The sequence below is a fragment of the Danio rerio genome, chromosome 17 (assembly GCF_049306965.1).
Source record: "Danio rerio strain Tuebingen ecotype United States chromosome 17, GRCz12tu, whole genome shotgun sequence".
Lineage (NCBI taxonomy): Eukaryota > Metazoa > Chordata > Actinopteri > Cypriniformes > Danionidae > Danio > Danio rerio.
In genome coordinates, this window is record NC_133192.1 from 30,244,208 (window position 1) to 30,262,969 (window position 18,762).

The 18,762-nt window shown below is 35.6% G+C and overlaps 1 protein-coding gene across 4 annotated transcripts; it reads right to left on the bottom strand.

The window, feature by feature from the left end:
• Positions 1–78: 78 nt before the first annotated feature.
• coch (coagulation factor C homolog, cochlin (Limulus polyphemus)) lies at positions 79–15,316 on the bottom strand. Of its 4 annotated transcripts, none has more exons than XM_073927025.1 (14): positions 15,176–15,316; positions 6,984–7,033; positions 6,426–6,615; positions 5,960–6,008; positions 5,813–5,857; positions 5,125–5,281; positions 4,912–5,045; positions 4,230–4,298; positions 4,098–4,154; positions 3,859–4,006; positions 3,673–3,776; positions 2,813–3,039; positions 2,195–2,708; positions 79–1,090 (listed from the first exon to the last, which is right to left on the bottom strand). In XM_073927025.1, exons 4-14 carry the CDS (start codon positions 5,991–5,993, stop codon positions 918–920), a joined length of 1,662 nt encoding a protein of 553 aa, XP_073783126.1. In that variant the 5' UTR covers positions 5,994–6,008; positions 6,426–6,615; positions 6,984–7,033; positions 15,176–15,316; the 3' UTR covers positions 79–917.
• Between the last annotated feature and the right edge of the window lie 3,446 nt (positions 15,317–18,762).

The following is an 18,762-nucleotide window of genomic DNA, read 5'->3' on the forward strand; positions in this document are numbered from 1 at the left end:
CTACATGAAGTCATACATGTGTTTCTTGAATATGCTGAGGTTTCTGATGAGGCTGGGCAGAAGAGGATGTTAAGCAGGTCAAGTTGTACAAACACCTTGTCCTTTATTGAGAAGAAAGTAATAAATTATAAACAAATGTACAAGCAGTTTGATGCCCCTCCTCGCATCTATTGTCATTCTGTGAGGCAGTAAAGCATGCATATCTAAAAAGTACACAGAAAATAGGCTCGATAAATAGATTAGTATAATTTAAGAAAAGGAAAATATAGATATATTTATAGTAAACACATTAACTTTTAACCATTATCCTCTTCTCACACACAGACACACTTGATTCTTTGCAAAAATGCGATGAATGTATTATTACAGTGCATGTATATTGGTGGTACCCCTGGGAAGGACCATATATAACCCAGATCTATGTGAACGAAAGCTTTGTTTTGTGTACTGCCATCAGAATGCGTTAGAGGGCGCTGCTTCACTGATAATCTTCGTGGCTGCTCTTGCTCACCATCTTGTTGCAAAACTGGAATTGAATCTTCAAGTTCTGAAATTATTCTAAAAGAGCCTTTTGTTACAGTGACCCCTCCACAGGAAAAAAGGCTTGCCAGAAGCAGCGAAAGAATGTGTTGTTGGTTTTTTTCAACAGAAACATAAAGAGAAAGACTACAAATCACAAATAATTACATTCTCCACATATAGAGAAGTTGACATACAATACTGTGTGATACATTCTCAAAAAAGCTGTAAAAACCTTTGGATCAAACATATCAATTCCTTTATATCAAAACCGTTCAAATCCCTTTTTCTACAAATCTAAAGACAAACGTGGTTTTCTTATTTACTCTGACACCTTTTTTTTTTTGTTGTTGTTCAATTTCTTCATATTCTTGCACTCAAGAAAATCTCAAAATTGTCTAATTGAACTCTGTGAAGTCCCTGCAGATGCCCCGGACGATGGGCTGCTGGAACTGTCCCAACCCGGTGAACTCGCGAGTGAAAAACACATGGCTCTCCTTGGGCTCAGACGCCATCGCCTTCAGATCTTCCATAGGAGCCCAAGCAACACCCACTGCGTAAACAGTGATTCCTGTTGAAGAAAGAAGAAAATATCACGGTCAGGATGACATTAGACATATTATCACCTTTGTTTTTTTTCTCCTGAATGTTCAAGATCACTCATTGTCAATCCTTGCTGACCATGAGGTCCCCCACCAGTACCTGCACCACCTCAGGGCCCTTCACAGTAAAAAAAAAAAAAAAAAAAAACGCTAGAATTTGTTTGCAACTCTTTCTTATACTTTAACATTTTTTATCTCGTTGGTCCCCCTGGACCTTCAGAGCCCCACGGATCCCTAGTTTTAGATCAGGGTTGTCCAATACTTCTCCAGGAAGAACAAGCTCTTTAACCAGCTTTAGCACACTTGCGAGGAGGTTTCTAGTGAGCCTAAGCACATTGATTAACTATTTCAGATGTGTTTTATTAAGGTTAGAGTTAACTGTGCAGACCCATGGTCCTTGAAGAACGTTTAGACTAGGGGTCACCAAACTTGTTTCTGGAGGGCCGGTGTTCTGCAGATTTTAGCTCCAACCCTAATCAAAAACACCTGAACAAGCTAATTAAGGTCTTACTAGGTATACTTGAAACACCCAGGCAGGTGTGTTGAGACAAGTTGGAGCTAAAACCTGCAGGGACACCGACCCTCCACGACTGTGATTGGTGACCCCTGCTTTAGACACTCCTGCGGTCAGTACTGATTTGCCCAATCTTGCTTGTGGAGAACCAGCAGTCTGCAGATTTTTATTTCATTTATTGCAGGACAGTTCCCCTTCAAAACCAGGGATGGCCAAGTTCGGTTATAATGAGGTACAGTCCTGAAGAGTTCCACTCCAACCTTAACCAACCTCCTAAATGGCAGACAGGTCAGATTTAATCAGAGTTGGATCAGAACCCTTCAGGGCTGTGGCTGTCCACTTTGACTACCCGATTCTAGAGGAAATGCCAATTCAAAGATGCCCAATCGTGCTCTTGAAAGAGGCATCGTCCTACAGATGTCAGCTCCAACATACTTGCCTGTAAATTTCTAGTGATCCTAAACATGTATTCCCTTTTCAAGCGTAGGAGCTAAAGTCTGCTAGAACAGAGGCTCTCCTGGAGATAGTTTAGATGCCCTTGTGTGAGTAAAATACATACCCTCTCTTTGGGCAGCCATAGCTGGAACTCTCACATCATCGTAAGATTGTCCATCAGTGATGATGATGAGAAACTTCCTGTTGGAGCTTGAGCGGGGTTTAAAGAGACTCCGCACAGCAAAGTTAATGGCATCTCCAGTGGCTGTTCCCCCGCTCATATACGGGATCTTCTGCAGGGCCCTTAGAGCATTATCTTTCAAGACGTGGTCATTGAAGTTGAACTCCATCCTTTGGTCATAGGTAAACTGGATGGCACCAATGCGAGATCCAATGTCGGAGATATCAAAGCTACGTGCGATGGAGACAAGGAGGTCCAGCACCAGCCGGAAGTTCCCGTCACCTACACTGCTGGAGCCATCGATCAGGAAGCCCAGATCCACTGAGTTGTAGCACGTCTTGCTGCAAAGCATCTGATCGATGGAGCAAAGCTTTTGAGCTAGTGGCTTTACAAACTTGTTGGTGCTGAACCAACTGGGCATGGTGAAGGTGAAGAACTCATTGTCCTTGCACACTGCCTGTAAGGTACATGACAGCATAAAAGGATTTCGGGAGAGTCAGAGGTTCACACTAATGATTTGTGGTGTGTTTTTTCAATGAGTTCAAATGTGAAACATCTCACCTTTCTCATGAAGTCTTGATCGCTCACCAGACTTGCCTCCTCAGGGGAAGGCTTGGCCACAGACACAAAGAAGATGTTAATGCCAGACTCTCTGGCTAAAATTGCTGCCTCCTCCACATTATCAGAAGGCCACCCATCAACAAACACCACAATGACCCGTGGGTAACCTCTCCGCACCCCAAAATCCGGACTGAAGAAGTTCCTCACGGTGTGCAGTATGGCCTTACCTGTGCAAAAACCAATAACTCAAGCCTGCCAAGATCTGCTCATAAGCATCAATAATCATTGAGTTGAAATAAAGCATAAGTTAAGTGTTAGAGATAAGTTTAATCTACGTCAGCATTATCTGTGGCATAGTGTTGATCAAATCATACTGACCTGCAAAGCAAGTCCACATCTCCTGCGATAGATAAGCAGTTGGGAAATGGATTGAGGATGTAAAAACTGTATTTCCAGTAATGTACTTACAATACAAGTCTGTCTGGAAGGGTTCAATATTATGGGTCTCAATGCACAAATGTTTAAAGTTTTGCTTGATACATTAACATGCCAAAATGTGCCAAAAATGAACTATTTTTATGAGTGAGTGAGTTATTTATTATTGCACTTGATTCCTAGACAATTTTTTGGAGCAAGCAACTTATTTGCTCAACCAATTTGTTTATAAATGTAAATTAATTAAGAATATATATGCATGTGTATACTTCATTTATTTGGATTTTATTTTAAGTGCATCACTATAAATTACATTTGTTCAGTTTACATCTTCTAAAGGGTGGCATGATTTACTTACAAAAATATTTCATGTGTTCAACCCATTCGTTCATATGAAATACGCAGTTCAGAAGAAGTTATTAAACCTGTATTGGTATTGCCCCCAATGTACGGGATTTCTTTGATGGCAAAGGTCACATCTTTGGCTGTCGTATAGTTTGTCAGGTAGAATTCAGTTCGAGGTGTTTCACTGGGAAGAAAGACATGGATTATAGGTGACTTCTTGATAAGTGCTCACTATGATAAATGACTTGTGTTTATGCACAGATCACCTGGTTTGCACCACTCCTACATGAGGACCTTGTGTCCCAACCTTCAGCATGGTTGCAAGTTTACTGACAAAGTTCTTCTGCAAGTTGAACCGCCGCTGTCCGATGTTGTAGCTGCTATCCAGCAACAAAGCCATATCAACTGGACAATCTGGAACAAGGTAATATTATATAATAACACACATGCCACGTCACGCTACTTACAATAAGTTTCTTAGAAAAGAAAATCAGCCAGTACAGACCTTTGTGTGCTGTTGCTGGAGGAGGCTTCTTCACTATTTTTTTCACTGGCTTCTTGGCTGCAAGACAGAAATAGGAATGCTTAGTTTAGCCCACACATGTCAAATATCTTCAGTTATATGAACATTTAGTACCTGCTCCAGATGCGACGGTGGCAGAACTGCTGGTTTGGCTGGACACTTCCAAAGGCAAGCTAATTGTTCCTGAGACAAAAGAACAAAGTTAGCGTGACAAATCTTTATATAGAGGTCTAAAGCTACATTTATTTACTATGATAATTTAAACAATTGTATACATCATATTATTTATATGAACGGTTTGGCTGAATTGAAAACAGATCATACTTTAAATTTGGAAGTCAATAACTGAAATGTAGGCTGATAAATCTACATCTTGAAATGACTTTTTCTCATCCTGATTATGCAAACAAAACACAAATCAATAAAACTGCAAATTAACATTTATCGGCTAATATCAATATCAGCTGATGATATATCTAATATCACTTTTCCTGAAGTTATTGTTTGCTGCAGTCTTTCTTTTCTTTTGTACATGTTATAATTTTAAAAGTATAAGATCATTGTGAACAACATATATAATGATTAGACAAATTATTATATTATATTGTGTGATTTTATATTATATTGGGTTATATTATATATATATTAGATTAGATTAGATTAGATTAGATTAGATTAGATTAGATTAGATTAGAGATTGTGCGCAAGTGTAATGAAAATATTTATGTTCAGCAAATCTTTGAATCTGTAAATAAATCTACACATCCAATTGGTATTAGTAATTGTCTCCACTCACGGGCCACAGTGAACGATGCGCTCCATTGCGACAGTGACTGCGACTGAACACCATGAGCGTAAGAGCTGAGGTAGTTTGTCCTCCCTTGCAGTCCGTGAACCTCCACTGGTCCACCAGACAGACCTATGATTCCTCTGGATGAAAGACAAACGTTTTCCTTGTTATTGGAGTCTAGCAAGTCTGCAACTGTATCGTTTAAAGTGAAAACTGTACCTGTGAATGGCTGCTCCGCATATGCTGGAAATAGAGGCATAAACTCCAGAACCAAACACTGAGAGGCTCCACAGAGAGCAGTTTGCTGGACAGAGCACCAGCAGATGTGTGTCTGACAGATCCACCGCACGAGTCCCACAGCTAATCGGCGTTGCCACTAAAACAGAATATCAAACTTAAAGCAAACATTTAAACAATAAATAGGTTTTTAAAAAGTCTCTTAAATACAGATAAAAATTCATTTGACTGGAAAATTTGTCATAAAGTGTGTTCTTTTTCTGATAAAAAATTTATTAATTAATTAGTAAAATAAATCCTTAATAATAAATAAAGTAAATTATATATTCAAAATATGTCTGTGCCACTGAAAACATAAATGAAATACTTTTTTCACTTAAATAGATTTTAAAAGGTTTTAAAAAACGAAGCAAACCTAATAAACATTTTGAACTTAATGTATTTTACATTTTACATACATAATTGTATTTTAAAAGATCTTTCAGCTACTTATGAATTATAAAAAATGGATGAATAAAACTATAAATTAAATTGTTATATAAAAAATGTCTCATAGCTATTGATCAGCCCAATTAAAAACAAGAAAGTCAGAGTTTACAAAAATGTGCTGCAACTTTATAGCGATATTTAATATGACAAGATATGCACTAAAGAGATTGTAAAAACTGACCGTTTAATTCAGATCCAGAAGTGCACCAGCTCAAAGAGAGAATACCTGTGAAAAAGAAAGAAACGCATTCATATGATAATTAAATTTGATGATAATTCAGTATTAGAAGTGTTTAGTATCAGTTGCTTCAATTAAAGAATCACCTACCTAAAACATGAAGGACAGCAAACCACAACGACATGGTTAATGAAGATTTCTGTAGAGACAAAAGAGCATTTTACCAGGCACCAGTGAACAAAAGCACCCCATTCTGCATTAAAAGCACTTTATACTCTTTTTTTTTTTTTAACAAAAAAACCCCTAAACTTTCTGAGGCTTTTAAATCTATCTTTATTCTTCCTTTTATCTAGGTGTGTAAAATGTATTTGGCTCGCACAAGTGAAATCAGATATGATACAGGAAAAATGTAATCTCCCCAGACACATCCATCATAAACAGCTCCTCTGGAAATGCATACTTCAGTTAATCCACTCACAGAGTGAGGGAAAAGGAGACAGAGGGACGAAAAGAGAGAAGAAGAGAAAAAAAACTATCTGGATATATAAAATGATCACTATTAAAAGGCACTAATCAGCCAAAAATCATCAACCTATGAAGATTTAATCCAACTTACAGATTTTGTGTAGGATGACGTTTCCTCAGCCTTAAAAGCTTATACACAAAAAATAAAGTAATTCCCTTATGGATGATATTCCAGAGGTGTCTGGATATTGAGGAAAGAGCTTGTCCTTTAAATAATGTCGCCGAAAAGCCCAATGATTCCCTGCTGACGTCACAAGAGGCGGCCCTTAGAGCCAAACCACCTGAAAAGGACATTGTTTTAAATTCTCCTGCTTTTCAGACCTTAAGATATGCAATGTTCTACATCCCTTACCGATATAATAACTGTTTAGTTAGTGTTGGTGAGTAGAGCAATAAATCATCTAAGATAATTAAACCACCCATCCATTCATTCAGCTTGTATTTATTTATTTATATGTTTTACATGATTAACCCAGAAAACACCTCTGAAAATGTCAATAAAAGTCACTTTTTAAACTGCTGAGTGACATTTTCAACATCAGAGTCCTATAATACAATGACAGGCATTTCAAAACTTTATCTTAAGGTTAATCAAGTGCATGTAAGCTTGATTCAGTGCTGTAAAATATGATATAAACACAAATCTTACCCAGAATGATTCAACTGATGGAAATAAAACCCACAGTCCATTGAGAAAACCTATACAAATCAATAGAGCCACAACATCAATGAGCTAGTATACTGCAATTATCCAGTATATGAAGAGTTCAGATGCAAAAACCTCAATAAGCCGTCTGAAATTTTCTCTTATAATGAACATTTTTCTAAGTCTTCTGGGTTTTTGTTCAGTTATTTCACTTTAAAGGCAACGAAAAGAAGTTATTCGTCACTATAAAAGTAAAATTGCTCAGCCTACACACAGAAGTTGTGTAGAGAAAAATGCTCATGTCAGAGGGAAATATCAAATCATTTTTTTATTTAGCTTTTGGATCTGAACTCTTCATATATCTAATTTACAATATGATTTCCTGTGGAAGAATGTCTACATTTTCATTTTTTATATAAATATATTAACCATTTTGATTAAAATATTGATTATTTAAATAACCATTTACACTTAAAATAACCTTTTGTGGACAAAAAGGTTCCATGGCTGTCAAAGGTTTTTGTAGAACCATCAACAGCAGAAAAATGACCATTTTCATTCATTTATTGATTTTCTTTTCGGCTTATTAATCTGGGTTGCCACAGCGGAATGAACCGCCAACTTTTCCAGCATACTTTTATGCAGCGAATTGCCCTGCAGCTGCAACCCATCACTGGGAAACACCAACACACTCTCATTCACACACATACACTACTGACAATTTAGCTTATCTAGTTCACCTACAGCGCTTCATTAGACTGTGGAGGAAACTGGAGCACACGGGGAAATCCATGCAAACACAGGGAGAACATGCAAACTCCACACAGAAATGCTATATGAGACTTGAACCAGCAACCTTGTTGTGAGGCGGCAGCGTTACCCTTTGTGTCACCCATTGTTTGTATCTAAAATAGAGTTTGTTCATTCATTCATCTTCTTTTCAGCTTAGTCCATTTATTAATTTGGGGTTGTCACTATGAACTGCCAACTTATCCAGCACGTGTTTTACAAAGCAGATACCCTTCCAGCCACAACCCAACACTGGGAAACACCCATACACTCTTGCATTCACACACATACACTACGGATAATTTAGCTTATTCAATTCCCTTATAACGCAAGTTTTTGGGTTGTTGGGGAAACCGGAGCACCCAGAGAAAACCCATGTGAACAGGGGAGAGCATGCAAACTCAGAAATGCACACAGAAATGCGAGATGACCCAGCCAGGGCTTGAACCAGGGACCTTCTTACTGTGAGGTAATCTTGCTACCCCCTGTGCCACTGTGACACCTGTAGACTGGCTTATTTCAGGGCAAATTTAAAAATAAAAAAAATATGGACAAACCTATTCACTGGGTTCAATTTTGAAACATTATTTTAAACAGCGCTTGCATTTTTTATGCACAATTTGTTACTCAACAGCAGAAGGCCAGCATTTTTAACACTTTCAAAACTCTTACCTCTATTTACTCTCCCTTTTGGTTTTAAAACTTGAGTTTATTCTGTTGAACACAAAAGAATATTTTGAAGAATGCCCAAGTAGGTTTTGAACAAGTGCAGGGTGAGTAAATTATGATAGCTTGTATTTTCTATTCCTTTAGCTGAAGCTTATGCTGGCAAAACATCCTTAATTAGTTTTTATCTCCAGCACACTGTGCGTTCTTATGTAAAACAGAACAGTTGGGTTGGTCAGCATGAGGCTGTCCAGTTTTCAAAGAGGTCTCTGTCCTCTCCTGGTCACTTTTACGTAATCGTCCTTCATCAGCTGTACTGTGGACCATTTCCAGCTTTAATCCTGGCAGCAAACAGGAATATGATATGTTTACTGTGGCATCTCACGATTCATTGGCATGTAGTGATTAAGTGGAGTGGAGGTTTGTAGAGGTGCGACAGATAAAAAAAAAAAAGCTGAAGGAACGATACTCAATCCATCTGTTATGAGCCTCTTTGAACAACTGCTCATTGTAACAACCGGGAACTGTCCCAGTGTCTCAATTAATGAATATTTCACAGCACACAAAGTCCATGTCAGGCTAAAGCGCTCTTTCACAAGGAAATATTTGTGAAGGTCACGAAGGTAACATCGAGTTTCCCAGCCAGAGTGTGAACTTCCATATCAAGTAAAGCTTGCTTAGATGAAAACCATTAATGAGTCAATTCCAGCGGTTTCAGAAGCTTAATTATTGTGCCAAACTAAAACATGATAGGCTGGACTAGTGGAAAACAAAGACACAATCAGGTTCTATTAAGAAGTATTTATATACTGTGCTGCAAAAAAAAACAAAAAAAAAACAAGTAAAATAATACATTACATAATACATAATAAAATATACATTATATATACAGCTTTTTGGTATTATCAATCTAACTTCATTTTGACAACAAGGGGTAGTAGCTTACCACATAGCAAAGCCTAGCTCTGGCCCACACAATCTGCTTTTGCTCGGCCCACATGCCACAGTGAATTATGGTAAATGACTGGACCAAGTCTGGCTTCCAGACAAGAGCCAAACATGAACTATGTCTAGGCCAAGTCTCAGCCAAGATAATAACCCATAACCGGGACTGAACTGGGCCAGATATGTTGCAATGAAATTAATAAACCCATGAACCCACTTTTTCTGATTGGTAGAATTTTTTTTTTACTCAAAAATAATTTAAATCTTTTTCAAATGTGGGTCAAAATAGGCCAATTTCATGTGGCTCACATACCGATTTGAACATCTGGGCCAAATACTTAATTCAGTGTCTGGCCCAAGTCTTGTGTGTCACCTTAATGATGGTGCCATCTCTGCCACACCCGGCCCATGTTTGGCCCACATGCTGTATCCCAGAGCCAGATGAATGTCTGCTGTTCCAGCTTTTTGCCAAATTTGGGTCAGAATTCTTTGTTACTTGGGTTATCAACTGAAGTGCCAATATCTACTCTTGCAGTACACTGACAACCATGAGAAAGTCTCATAAACAAATGAACTGATTCGTCAAAAAGAATTTCCACAAGCTGAAAAAGTACATACTGATTTGAAAGCATAAGTCATTCACGCAATCACTGAACACCATCATGGTAACACATGACACTGTAAATAATGCAATACACATTAGCTGTAACCTAAAACCCAACTGTGGCCTGCATAAAAGCTGATAAGAAAAAAAGAAAGTTGACCCCCAATGCAATATCTTTTACAAACACACTGGTTTAAAATGTTTATTCTCTACTTATTTTGGTCAAAAATTATAATGGAATTGAAAACGTCACCAGTGGATAGATTCGCTATTTAGAGGGCTATGTGTGACTCCGGACCACAAAACCTGGTGAAGCAGTGTTTTCATAAGAGCATGTTATCAAGGTAATCTTTTGTTTTTACAATTTGTTCGCAGCAATCGTCTGTGCATTGGAACATTGTTTTTTTTAATCAACTTCTAGCAACGTTACAACGCTCAAGAGTGCTTTAAAACATGTGACTGTATTTAAGTTTATGTCGATTACAACAGGTGAGATAAAACAACAAAAGTAAATTGCAATCAAATGCTTGATAGTAATACACAGTGCAGAACTTTTTCAAAAACACAGTGCTGTAATATTTTCTGTTACAGAAGCTGCAGCAGATTACACTAGCTATGCTGTAACATTACGACCATATATAGGTACTACTAGTTGTTAGTAGTTTACCGTATTTTTACAGTGCAATTTTTTCAAAATTTCTGAATAAATAAGCTTTTCATTGATGCATGGTTTGTTAGGATGTGCAATATTTGGTTGATTTGTTTCAAAATCTGGAATCAATAAAAAAATAAAAAAATAAAGTTTTTAGCAATGCATATAAAGTGCATCCGGAAAGTATTCATAGTGCTTCACTTTTTCCACATTTTTATTGAAATTAAATGCGTTTATTTCCTCAAAATTCTGCACACAATACCCCATAATGTAAATTTATTTTTTAATTGTTTCAAATTTATTCAAATGAAAAACCTGAAAGATCACATGTACATACATATTCACAGCCTTTGCTCAATACTTTGTTGATGCACCTTTGGCAGCAATTACAGCTTCAAGTCTTTATGAATATGATGCCACAAGCTTGGTACACCTGTCTTTGGGAATTTTTGCCCATTCCTCTTGTAAGTATTCAATAATTGAGTTTTGATATATTGATATATTTACAATAGGAAATTTAGAAAATATCTTTATGGAACATGATCTTTCCTTAATATTACAATGTTTTTTTTTTAATAAAAAACAAAACAAAACACTAAAACAACACACAATGGATTTTTGGCTATTGCCAATAGGTTACCTGTGCACATTAAAACTTCTAAGGTTTTAAGTCTGTTTTTGTTGTCCTTGGTCACAATTAGATTCTCTTTGAAAACCTACAACTACAAATCAGAAAAGGTTGGGACAGTGTGGGAAAACACAAATAATAAAAGAAAGTAGTGATGTATTTCATTGCAGACAATATGAACCCAAAATATTTCATGTTTTGTCTGGTCAACATTTCATTTGTAAATAAACATCCTTTCCTGTCATTCAGACCTGCAACACATTCCAAACAAAAGTGGGAGAGGAGTAGTTTAGGGCTATTAATCTGGTAAACTGTCATTACTGTATTGAAGTTGCGTATGCACCCTATACATACACTTGTTGTGTATTTGTGTGACGCTTGAGGACTTTAATGTTTGCAGACTGTTAGCTATGTATATGTTCTGTTAAAGCCACAAAAGGGAAATTAGTGTTGGAGATGTTTGTTTGTATTTTTTGTTGACTTTGTTTTTTCTGTTTTTTTCAAATGTATAAAAAAAAAAATCCTTATAAATAAAGTACAAAAAAGGTTCAAGGAATCTGGAGGAATTTAGGCGCAAACCTAAGCTGAACTAGTGATCTTCGATTCCTCAGGCAGCACAGCAACAAGAATCGTAATTCATCTAGTGATATCATGGGCTCAGGGCTACTTTGGAAAACCTTTGTAAAGTGTCCCAATAGGTAGTAAAAATTCACAAATGCCACTTAAAACTGTGCCAAAAGAAAGCTCTATGTTAACCGTGTCTAGAAGTGTTGTCGACTTCTCTGTGCTTGGAGGCATCTGAAATGGACCATCACACTGTAGAAATGTCTACTGGGCTCAGATGAATCAATATTTCAGGTGTTTTGAGGAGAAATGGGCGCTGTGTGCTCCGGACCAAAGAAGAAAAGGATCATTCAGACTGTCACCTGCAACAAGTCCAAAAGCCAGGGTCAGTCATGGTATGGGGCTGTGTCAGTGCCCTTCACAAAAAGTAGCTTGCACTTCTGTGATGGCACCATTAATGCTGAAAAGTACAATTTTGGAGCACAATATTCAGCCTTCTTTTCCAGGGACACCCATGCATATTTCAACAAGACAAAGCAAAATCACATTCTGCTCACATCACAAAGTCCTGGCTGTGGAGGAGGATACAGGTACTTGACTGGCCTGTCTGCAGTCCCAACCTGTCTCCAATAAAGAAAGTTTGGTGCATTTTGAATTACAAAATGCTAGAATAAAGTCCCTGTGCTGTTGCCCACCTTAAGACTTGTTTGCATGAGGAATGGGACAGAATTACACCTGAAACACCTCATCACTTGGTCTTTTTGGTCCTTTGAAATGTGTTGCAAGAAACAAAATTGAAGTACGTGTTTATTTAAAAAATACAATAAACAATAAAAAGCATAAGGAACACATTAAATAATGTTTGTTATATTGTCTGCAATGAAAGACAAGTCAATTTAGAAATCACTACTTTCTTTTTTTTTTTTTTAGTTGGGTTTTCCATACTGTTCCAACTTTTTCTGATTTGGGGTTGTACTTTTTTAACTCTTTTGCTTGGCCCATACATTGCATTTTTTACTAATAAAAATAAAATTCTGTTTTTGATGATTTGTATTGACCCTAAACTCTTGAACCGCAGTGTATTTAAGTGTATATACACCGTTTAAACTAGTTTTAGTGTGTATTCTATATAAATACAAATACCGGTTGATGTTACATTTTGTTTGATTTCTCTTTAAGAATTATGGGAAAATCCAAGCTTTTCTTTATGCAATAGAAAGGGGTTTGATATAACAGGTTAAGCAGGTAATGATTTCTTGTGATTTAGCGTTATACACAGTTTGTTCTCACTGATAGTCATATGGAAAAGTTGGCTTGACTTGAATGGCTTTGTGCAGTCAGACGAAAAAGGCTGAAATAAGGCAAAGTGACACACATGTTTCTTTCTAGGCCAGCAAAGCGCCGTCACGTTTCACCCCATGTGAAACTTCATGGGAGATCCACAGCTTTCGTCCAAGAATGCAAAGACTACCATTTCACTCCTTATAAATAGTAGTATCCCTCTAATACTTCGATGGATGTCTCATTTAGGCGACCGTCTTCACCTACACAAATATTAGCCTTGGCTAAAGCTAGATAGACTTGAGCCCAGATTTGTCTGCTAAGAAGAGAAATTTATTTTCCCAAAATAAAAAATAATAATAATATGTATTAAAAAAAAGACTTTATTCTCAATGTTGGAAGCATTCACCAGATATATGACATGTGTGTGTGTGTATATATATATATATATATATATATATATATATATATATATATATATATATATATATATATATATATATTTATATATATATATATATATATATATATATATATATATATATATATATATATATATATATATATATATATATATATATATATAAGGTTTCTAAAAAATATTCTCTTAATGCAAATGCAACCATTGCAAATACACCACAGCAATAGTGCGTCTATAAATGGGAAATAAAAATCTGCAGTTTTATGAGATGTATTTTATTTTTTTATTATTTGATACCAGCGTTTTTTAAAGTACTTTTGAAGATTGTAATAACTTGTCATGAAGTCTTTAATGTCACTTTTGGTCAATGTAATGTGTCCTGGCTGAATGAATTACAAAGAAAACCCTTTTAGTATGGTATTGCAAACATTTTGCTTAAGCTCCTACATTGTTAACCTGTACAAAACATACTTTTTAAAGATATGATTAGTGTCATAAAATAAGTTTTTGTCATGTGAACATAAGTTTAATTTAACTTTAAATTGGCAATAATAATAATAATAATAATAATAATAATAATAATAATAATAATTGTCTTGATTTTTAAAGTTATTTACATCATGCAAGTTAAAGTTACTTGTACAGTTAATTTGATTTAACCTAGAATTTGAGGCAGCAACTCTTTTTGACATTTTAGACGTGTGTTACAGTGCTCAGCTTATATAAGTAGACCCCACAAAAATCTATCTTTTAAATTCATATTTTTAATGGGAAGCTATAAGCTCCAAATCTGGAGCTTATCTAACAAAATCACTTACTATAATGCTCCAAAAACCAGTACACCCAAATGTGTTACAGAAAAATATTAAATACAAATTTAAAAAAGGAAAAATCAAGAGAAGCAAAGAAATTTAAAAATTTTGTTGAAACTTTGTAGGTTGTAATTTATTTATTTATTTTTTTTGCAATTTTTGATTGAATTTAATTGTATTATCTTTCAATGTCTAAATATGTTTGGTGACTAAAATATTATTTGAAGAAATATATCTGTTTAATAAATCTGTTGTGTTTAAATGCACCAAAATCCATTGCCTATATTCACTAAGAAATTGAGAAAAAGACTCATTTTTAAAATGGGATGTACTCAATTATGCTGAACACTGTAACTCTAAAGCAAATTAAATGGATTGCTTTAAATTAATCAAAAGTGACATTAAAGACTTACAAAAAAAAACTAATTTAACAAACAAAACAACAAAAAATATCATATAGCTGCTGTTCTGTTTTAAAATAAAAACAAATAATAAAAAACTTTACTTTTAACAGATGCTTTGGAATTAATAATAAGCAAATAATGCCTGCTTTTCACTCTGAACTTTCTATTTATGCAAGAAATTTGATCAGAGCACTTGTTAACATTTTGCATATAATAGTAAATCATTTCTTCTGAGCATCAAATGAGCATGTGGAAACAATTAATCTCAAAAATAAAAAAAATAAAAAAATTGCATTGTAAATATATTAGGGATGTTTTATATTGCAATAATATTTCCCATTGTTACTTTTTTAACAACAATTTTGAAAACAAACACAGTCTTGTAAGCATGAGAGAATTACTTACAAAAACATGTCAAATCGTACCCACCGCTAAACAAGATAGTGTACATTGGACGACATCTCTTTCAGCAGATGCTCCACTTCCCCTTAAGACTTTTCTCCCATAAATTACACAATTATACAACACCAAGCTGATTAATTATTTCCACAATTCATTATTTTTCAAACTGTCTTGCACCAAAATAAGCAACCGTTGTCTGAGCCAAAAACATCTCCTTGCGTAACGGGCCTACTTTAACCTCTGAAAGCGCTAATAAAGAGAAAACATTCAACACAAAACACCATGATCCTCTTGTGTGTCCACCACATGCAACTAATTATTGTGTTATTATTTCAGTATTTAAAGAGTGTTTGAGTACTGCAAATGGACAGAATGTGGACATTTCCCACACATGTAAGGTCAGGCTTTTATGGAAGCCTGCTCTCTTCTCCTGAATAATAATAAAATACATAGAAATTAAGTAATTGCAACTTTAATCCCACAATTTTCCTTTATTTCTCACAGTTTTGAGTTTACAGCTCACAGTGATCTTTCTTGCAGAACTGCAGGTTTATGTTGCCAAAGCTGCATTTTTTAGGCCAACAAATTGGCCTCCCCAACAAGACATGGTTACACCTTGGTCTGTCATGTCAAGCGAAACATAGACATAATAAATACACAGACACCCCTTTGTCCTCTTTGGCCCATTTCTGCCATAGACATAAATGCAGACATAAACCATGTATGTCAATGTGTCGGCGCCATTTGGTTTTGGCAACTTTTCTACATATGTCAAATTGGGATAGGAAAAATATATCTGACTCGTTATAATTTAGCGATCTCGGAATTTCACCCTTTCACACGTAAGCCTGAACAGTTTTTTTGTGGTGTTTTTTTTTTTTTATTCATATAATTTGAAGTTGACAGCATCAGATATACATATAACAGACTTCATCACTGCTATTACTTAGCAGTAAAAGCTTAGACCTTATGGGAAATCATAGATATTAAAGGTGCCATAGAATGCATAATACACTATTATACCGTTCTCTGACATAGTTCGACATCAAATTGACATCTAACATTAGAGTCAAAAAACATGTCAAGATTCAATTTCAGCCATGTGGTTTAATGACAATGTTATGTTAATTCAATGTATAATGTATGTTTTTTTAACATCAAAGTGCCATCAGGGATAGAAATATGTGGCTTAAGTAAGTGCAAACATTCTCAGTATACAACTCTAGGATTTCCCCTAGAATAAAAGAATCAGTTTTTACCTTATTTGGAAGGGTGGTGAATGTTAACAATGCACACAGCAAACAATCGAAACGTCAGACTTGTGATGTACTTTGAAATACAAGCATGCAAAATGATCATTCTTCATTATCAAACAAAAAATATTTGAACAAATTCAGTAAATGTCTTATCAAATGACAATTGTCTGAAACGATGGGCATGTTTACAAACCACTTGTGTGTGACATGTTGCCTTGCTGCCAGTATCTCCTTAGCAGGTTATTAACTGGAAGTGGGCTACAGTATGTTTCATTCATTTTATTTTAGGCTTAGTTCCTTAATTTATCTGAGGTCGCCACAGCGGAATGAACCACCAACTTATCCAGCATTTGTTTACACAGCAGATGCATTTCCAGCTGCAACCGATCACTGGCAGTAATGTACCTCTGAGTAAATAGGTCGTCATAATTTTTGGCCATCTATGCTAGATAGTTTGTTGGTTAGCTAATGTTACTGAAGCAACATGTTCCATTTGATCTCGACAACACAGGGAAAACTGTTGTTATTGTTATCACAGCATTTTATTTAAAACAGTTCATTTGAAAGGGAAATGGCTTCAATAATTGGCTAAGTAGATAAAATGTTTATATCTCAGGGTGTCATGTTGTGATTGCAGTATATAGGAATTGCTCCTTCTTGAGATTAAAATGATGGGGAATTATGAGACTGAAGACGACTATAGAATACCCTTAAAAGGATTTTAGTTTACCCCAACACCAATAATTGGACTGTTTGGTTTTGTTTTGTTTTTTGCTCAAACAAGATTTCCATGAGGAAGCTCACGATATAACACGTGCATGTACTGAACTATGACTACAGTAAGTAGTTTTCCAATATCTATAGACTGCTATGTATTCTTATAAATGAAGTATAAGTTGACATTGTCACAAGCACAATATGGTTATTTTTCCAGATTATATTCAAACTTCTCTCTTTTTTTTATACTCCTCACAAACAGAAATGTACTTTTCCCTTAAGTCAATTGATTTCCAAGAGCAATTTTTACCTTTGTGAGACAACTTCTAATAATTATAATAAAATGTTTTTGTCAACACTTAACCAGTTACTTTACCTAATCACCTACTGTACCTAATATGGTACATTTTTTAACACAATGATATGCTATAAACTGCACAGACTCGCACCCAAACTATTATAAAAGCTTAAATATTGGGGCAGCTGAAAGACAGAAAAGGCCATTTTCATTGTAAAAAGACTTTATTTAATTTATATTACATTTATACATTGCATTTATGTTACATTCAAATTAGAAATAGTAAACCAAAAGGAAAACAGTTTAAATCCATTATCTGACTTTCAAGATTTGAAGTTACTGAAGTCAGGGCTTTTCTATGCTCCACGCAGATCACAAACCACCACTGCAATCGAAGCCTTGCCAAGACACTTTTGACGACGCACTGCAGCAACGCAAATTGGGCGGGGTGTCCATCTATATTTACAGTTTATTTTGAGAGAAAACTGCACCACGATTCCCAAACGCGTTTACTAGCATGTTACTGTGTGGTCCAGGAACTTACAGAGAGGCAAATTTGATCTTCGCGCAGTCTTAAAGTTTATATAGAGTCACTCACTGTCCTCCACCAGAGAAACTCCTGCCAGTTTTTGATCTGCGCGTGAAACTTAGAAGTTCCACACACTGAGTAAAGCACAAACGCTAGTGCTGATTAATATGGATCTGACAGATGAAATCAATTTAACGTTTGTTGCGTCAAATTAGTTTTCTGACTTTGTCAATTACAAATTTTAATCACAAATAGAAAATGACTTAAAATGCAAATTCATTGACAATATTCAAGTTATCATAAGATGCTGTGCGAACCTTTCAAACATCTAAATAGATTGTCAATTGCAGACACTGACAGAAATAATCAGTGTAAATCCATGTGTACTGTACAAAACATTTGAACAAAAAAGTATTGCATTTCACTTATAAACTGATGCTTTTCAAGTGATTTTGTTTTTGCTTATCTGTGTATTCATTTTCGAGTTGAGTTGTTTGGTGTTAATCTATTTGTTCTGAAATCATTGACCTTGTTTCTTCATGGAATTATGGCTCTGGGTTGTTTGACTGTTCCTGCTGCTCTGTTTGGTCTCAAACTTTCACTGTTCCTCTGACTACGAGCATGCCTGCTGCTTTTGAATTATGTGTCTGGATAAAGTAAACACGGCACCATTACCTGACTGTTCTGTTCGTTCCTCGCTTGAGTAATTTGTACTCTGTCCTGACATTACAGTCTGGTCAAACACTCGTTTGAGGACACTTGTGGCGAGACACAAGGTTTTAACTCTGCAGTCACCAAACTCAATTTAGAAATC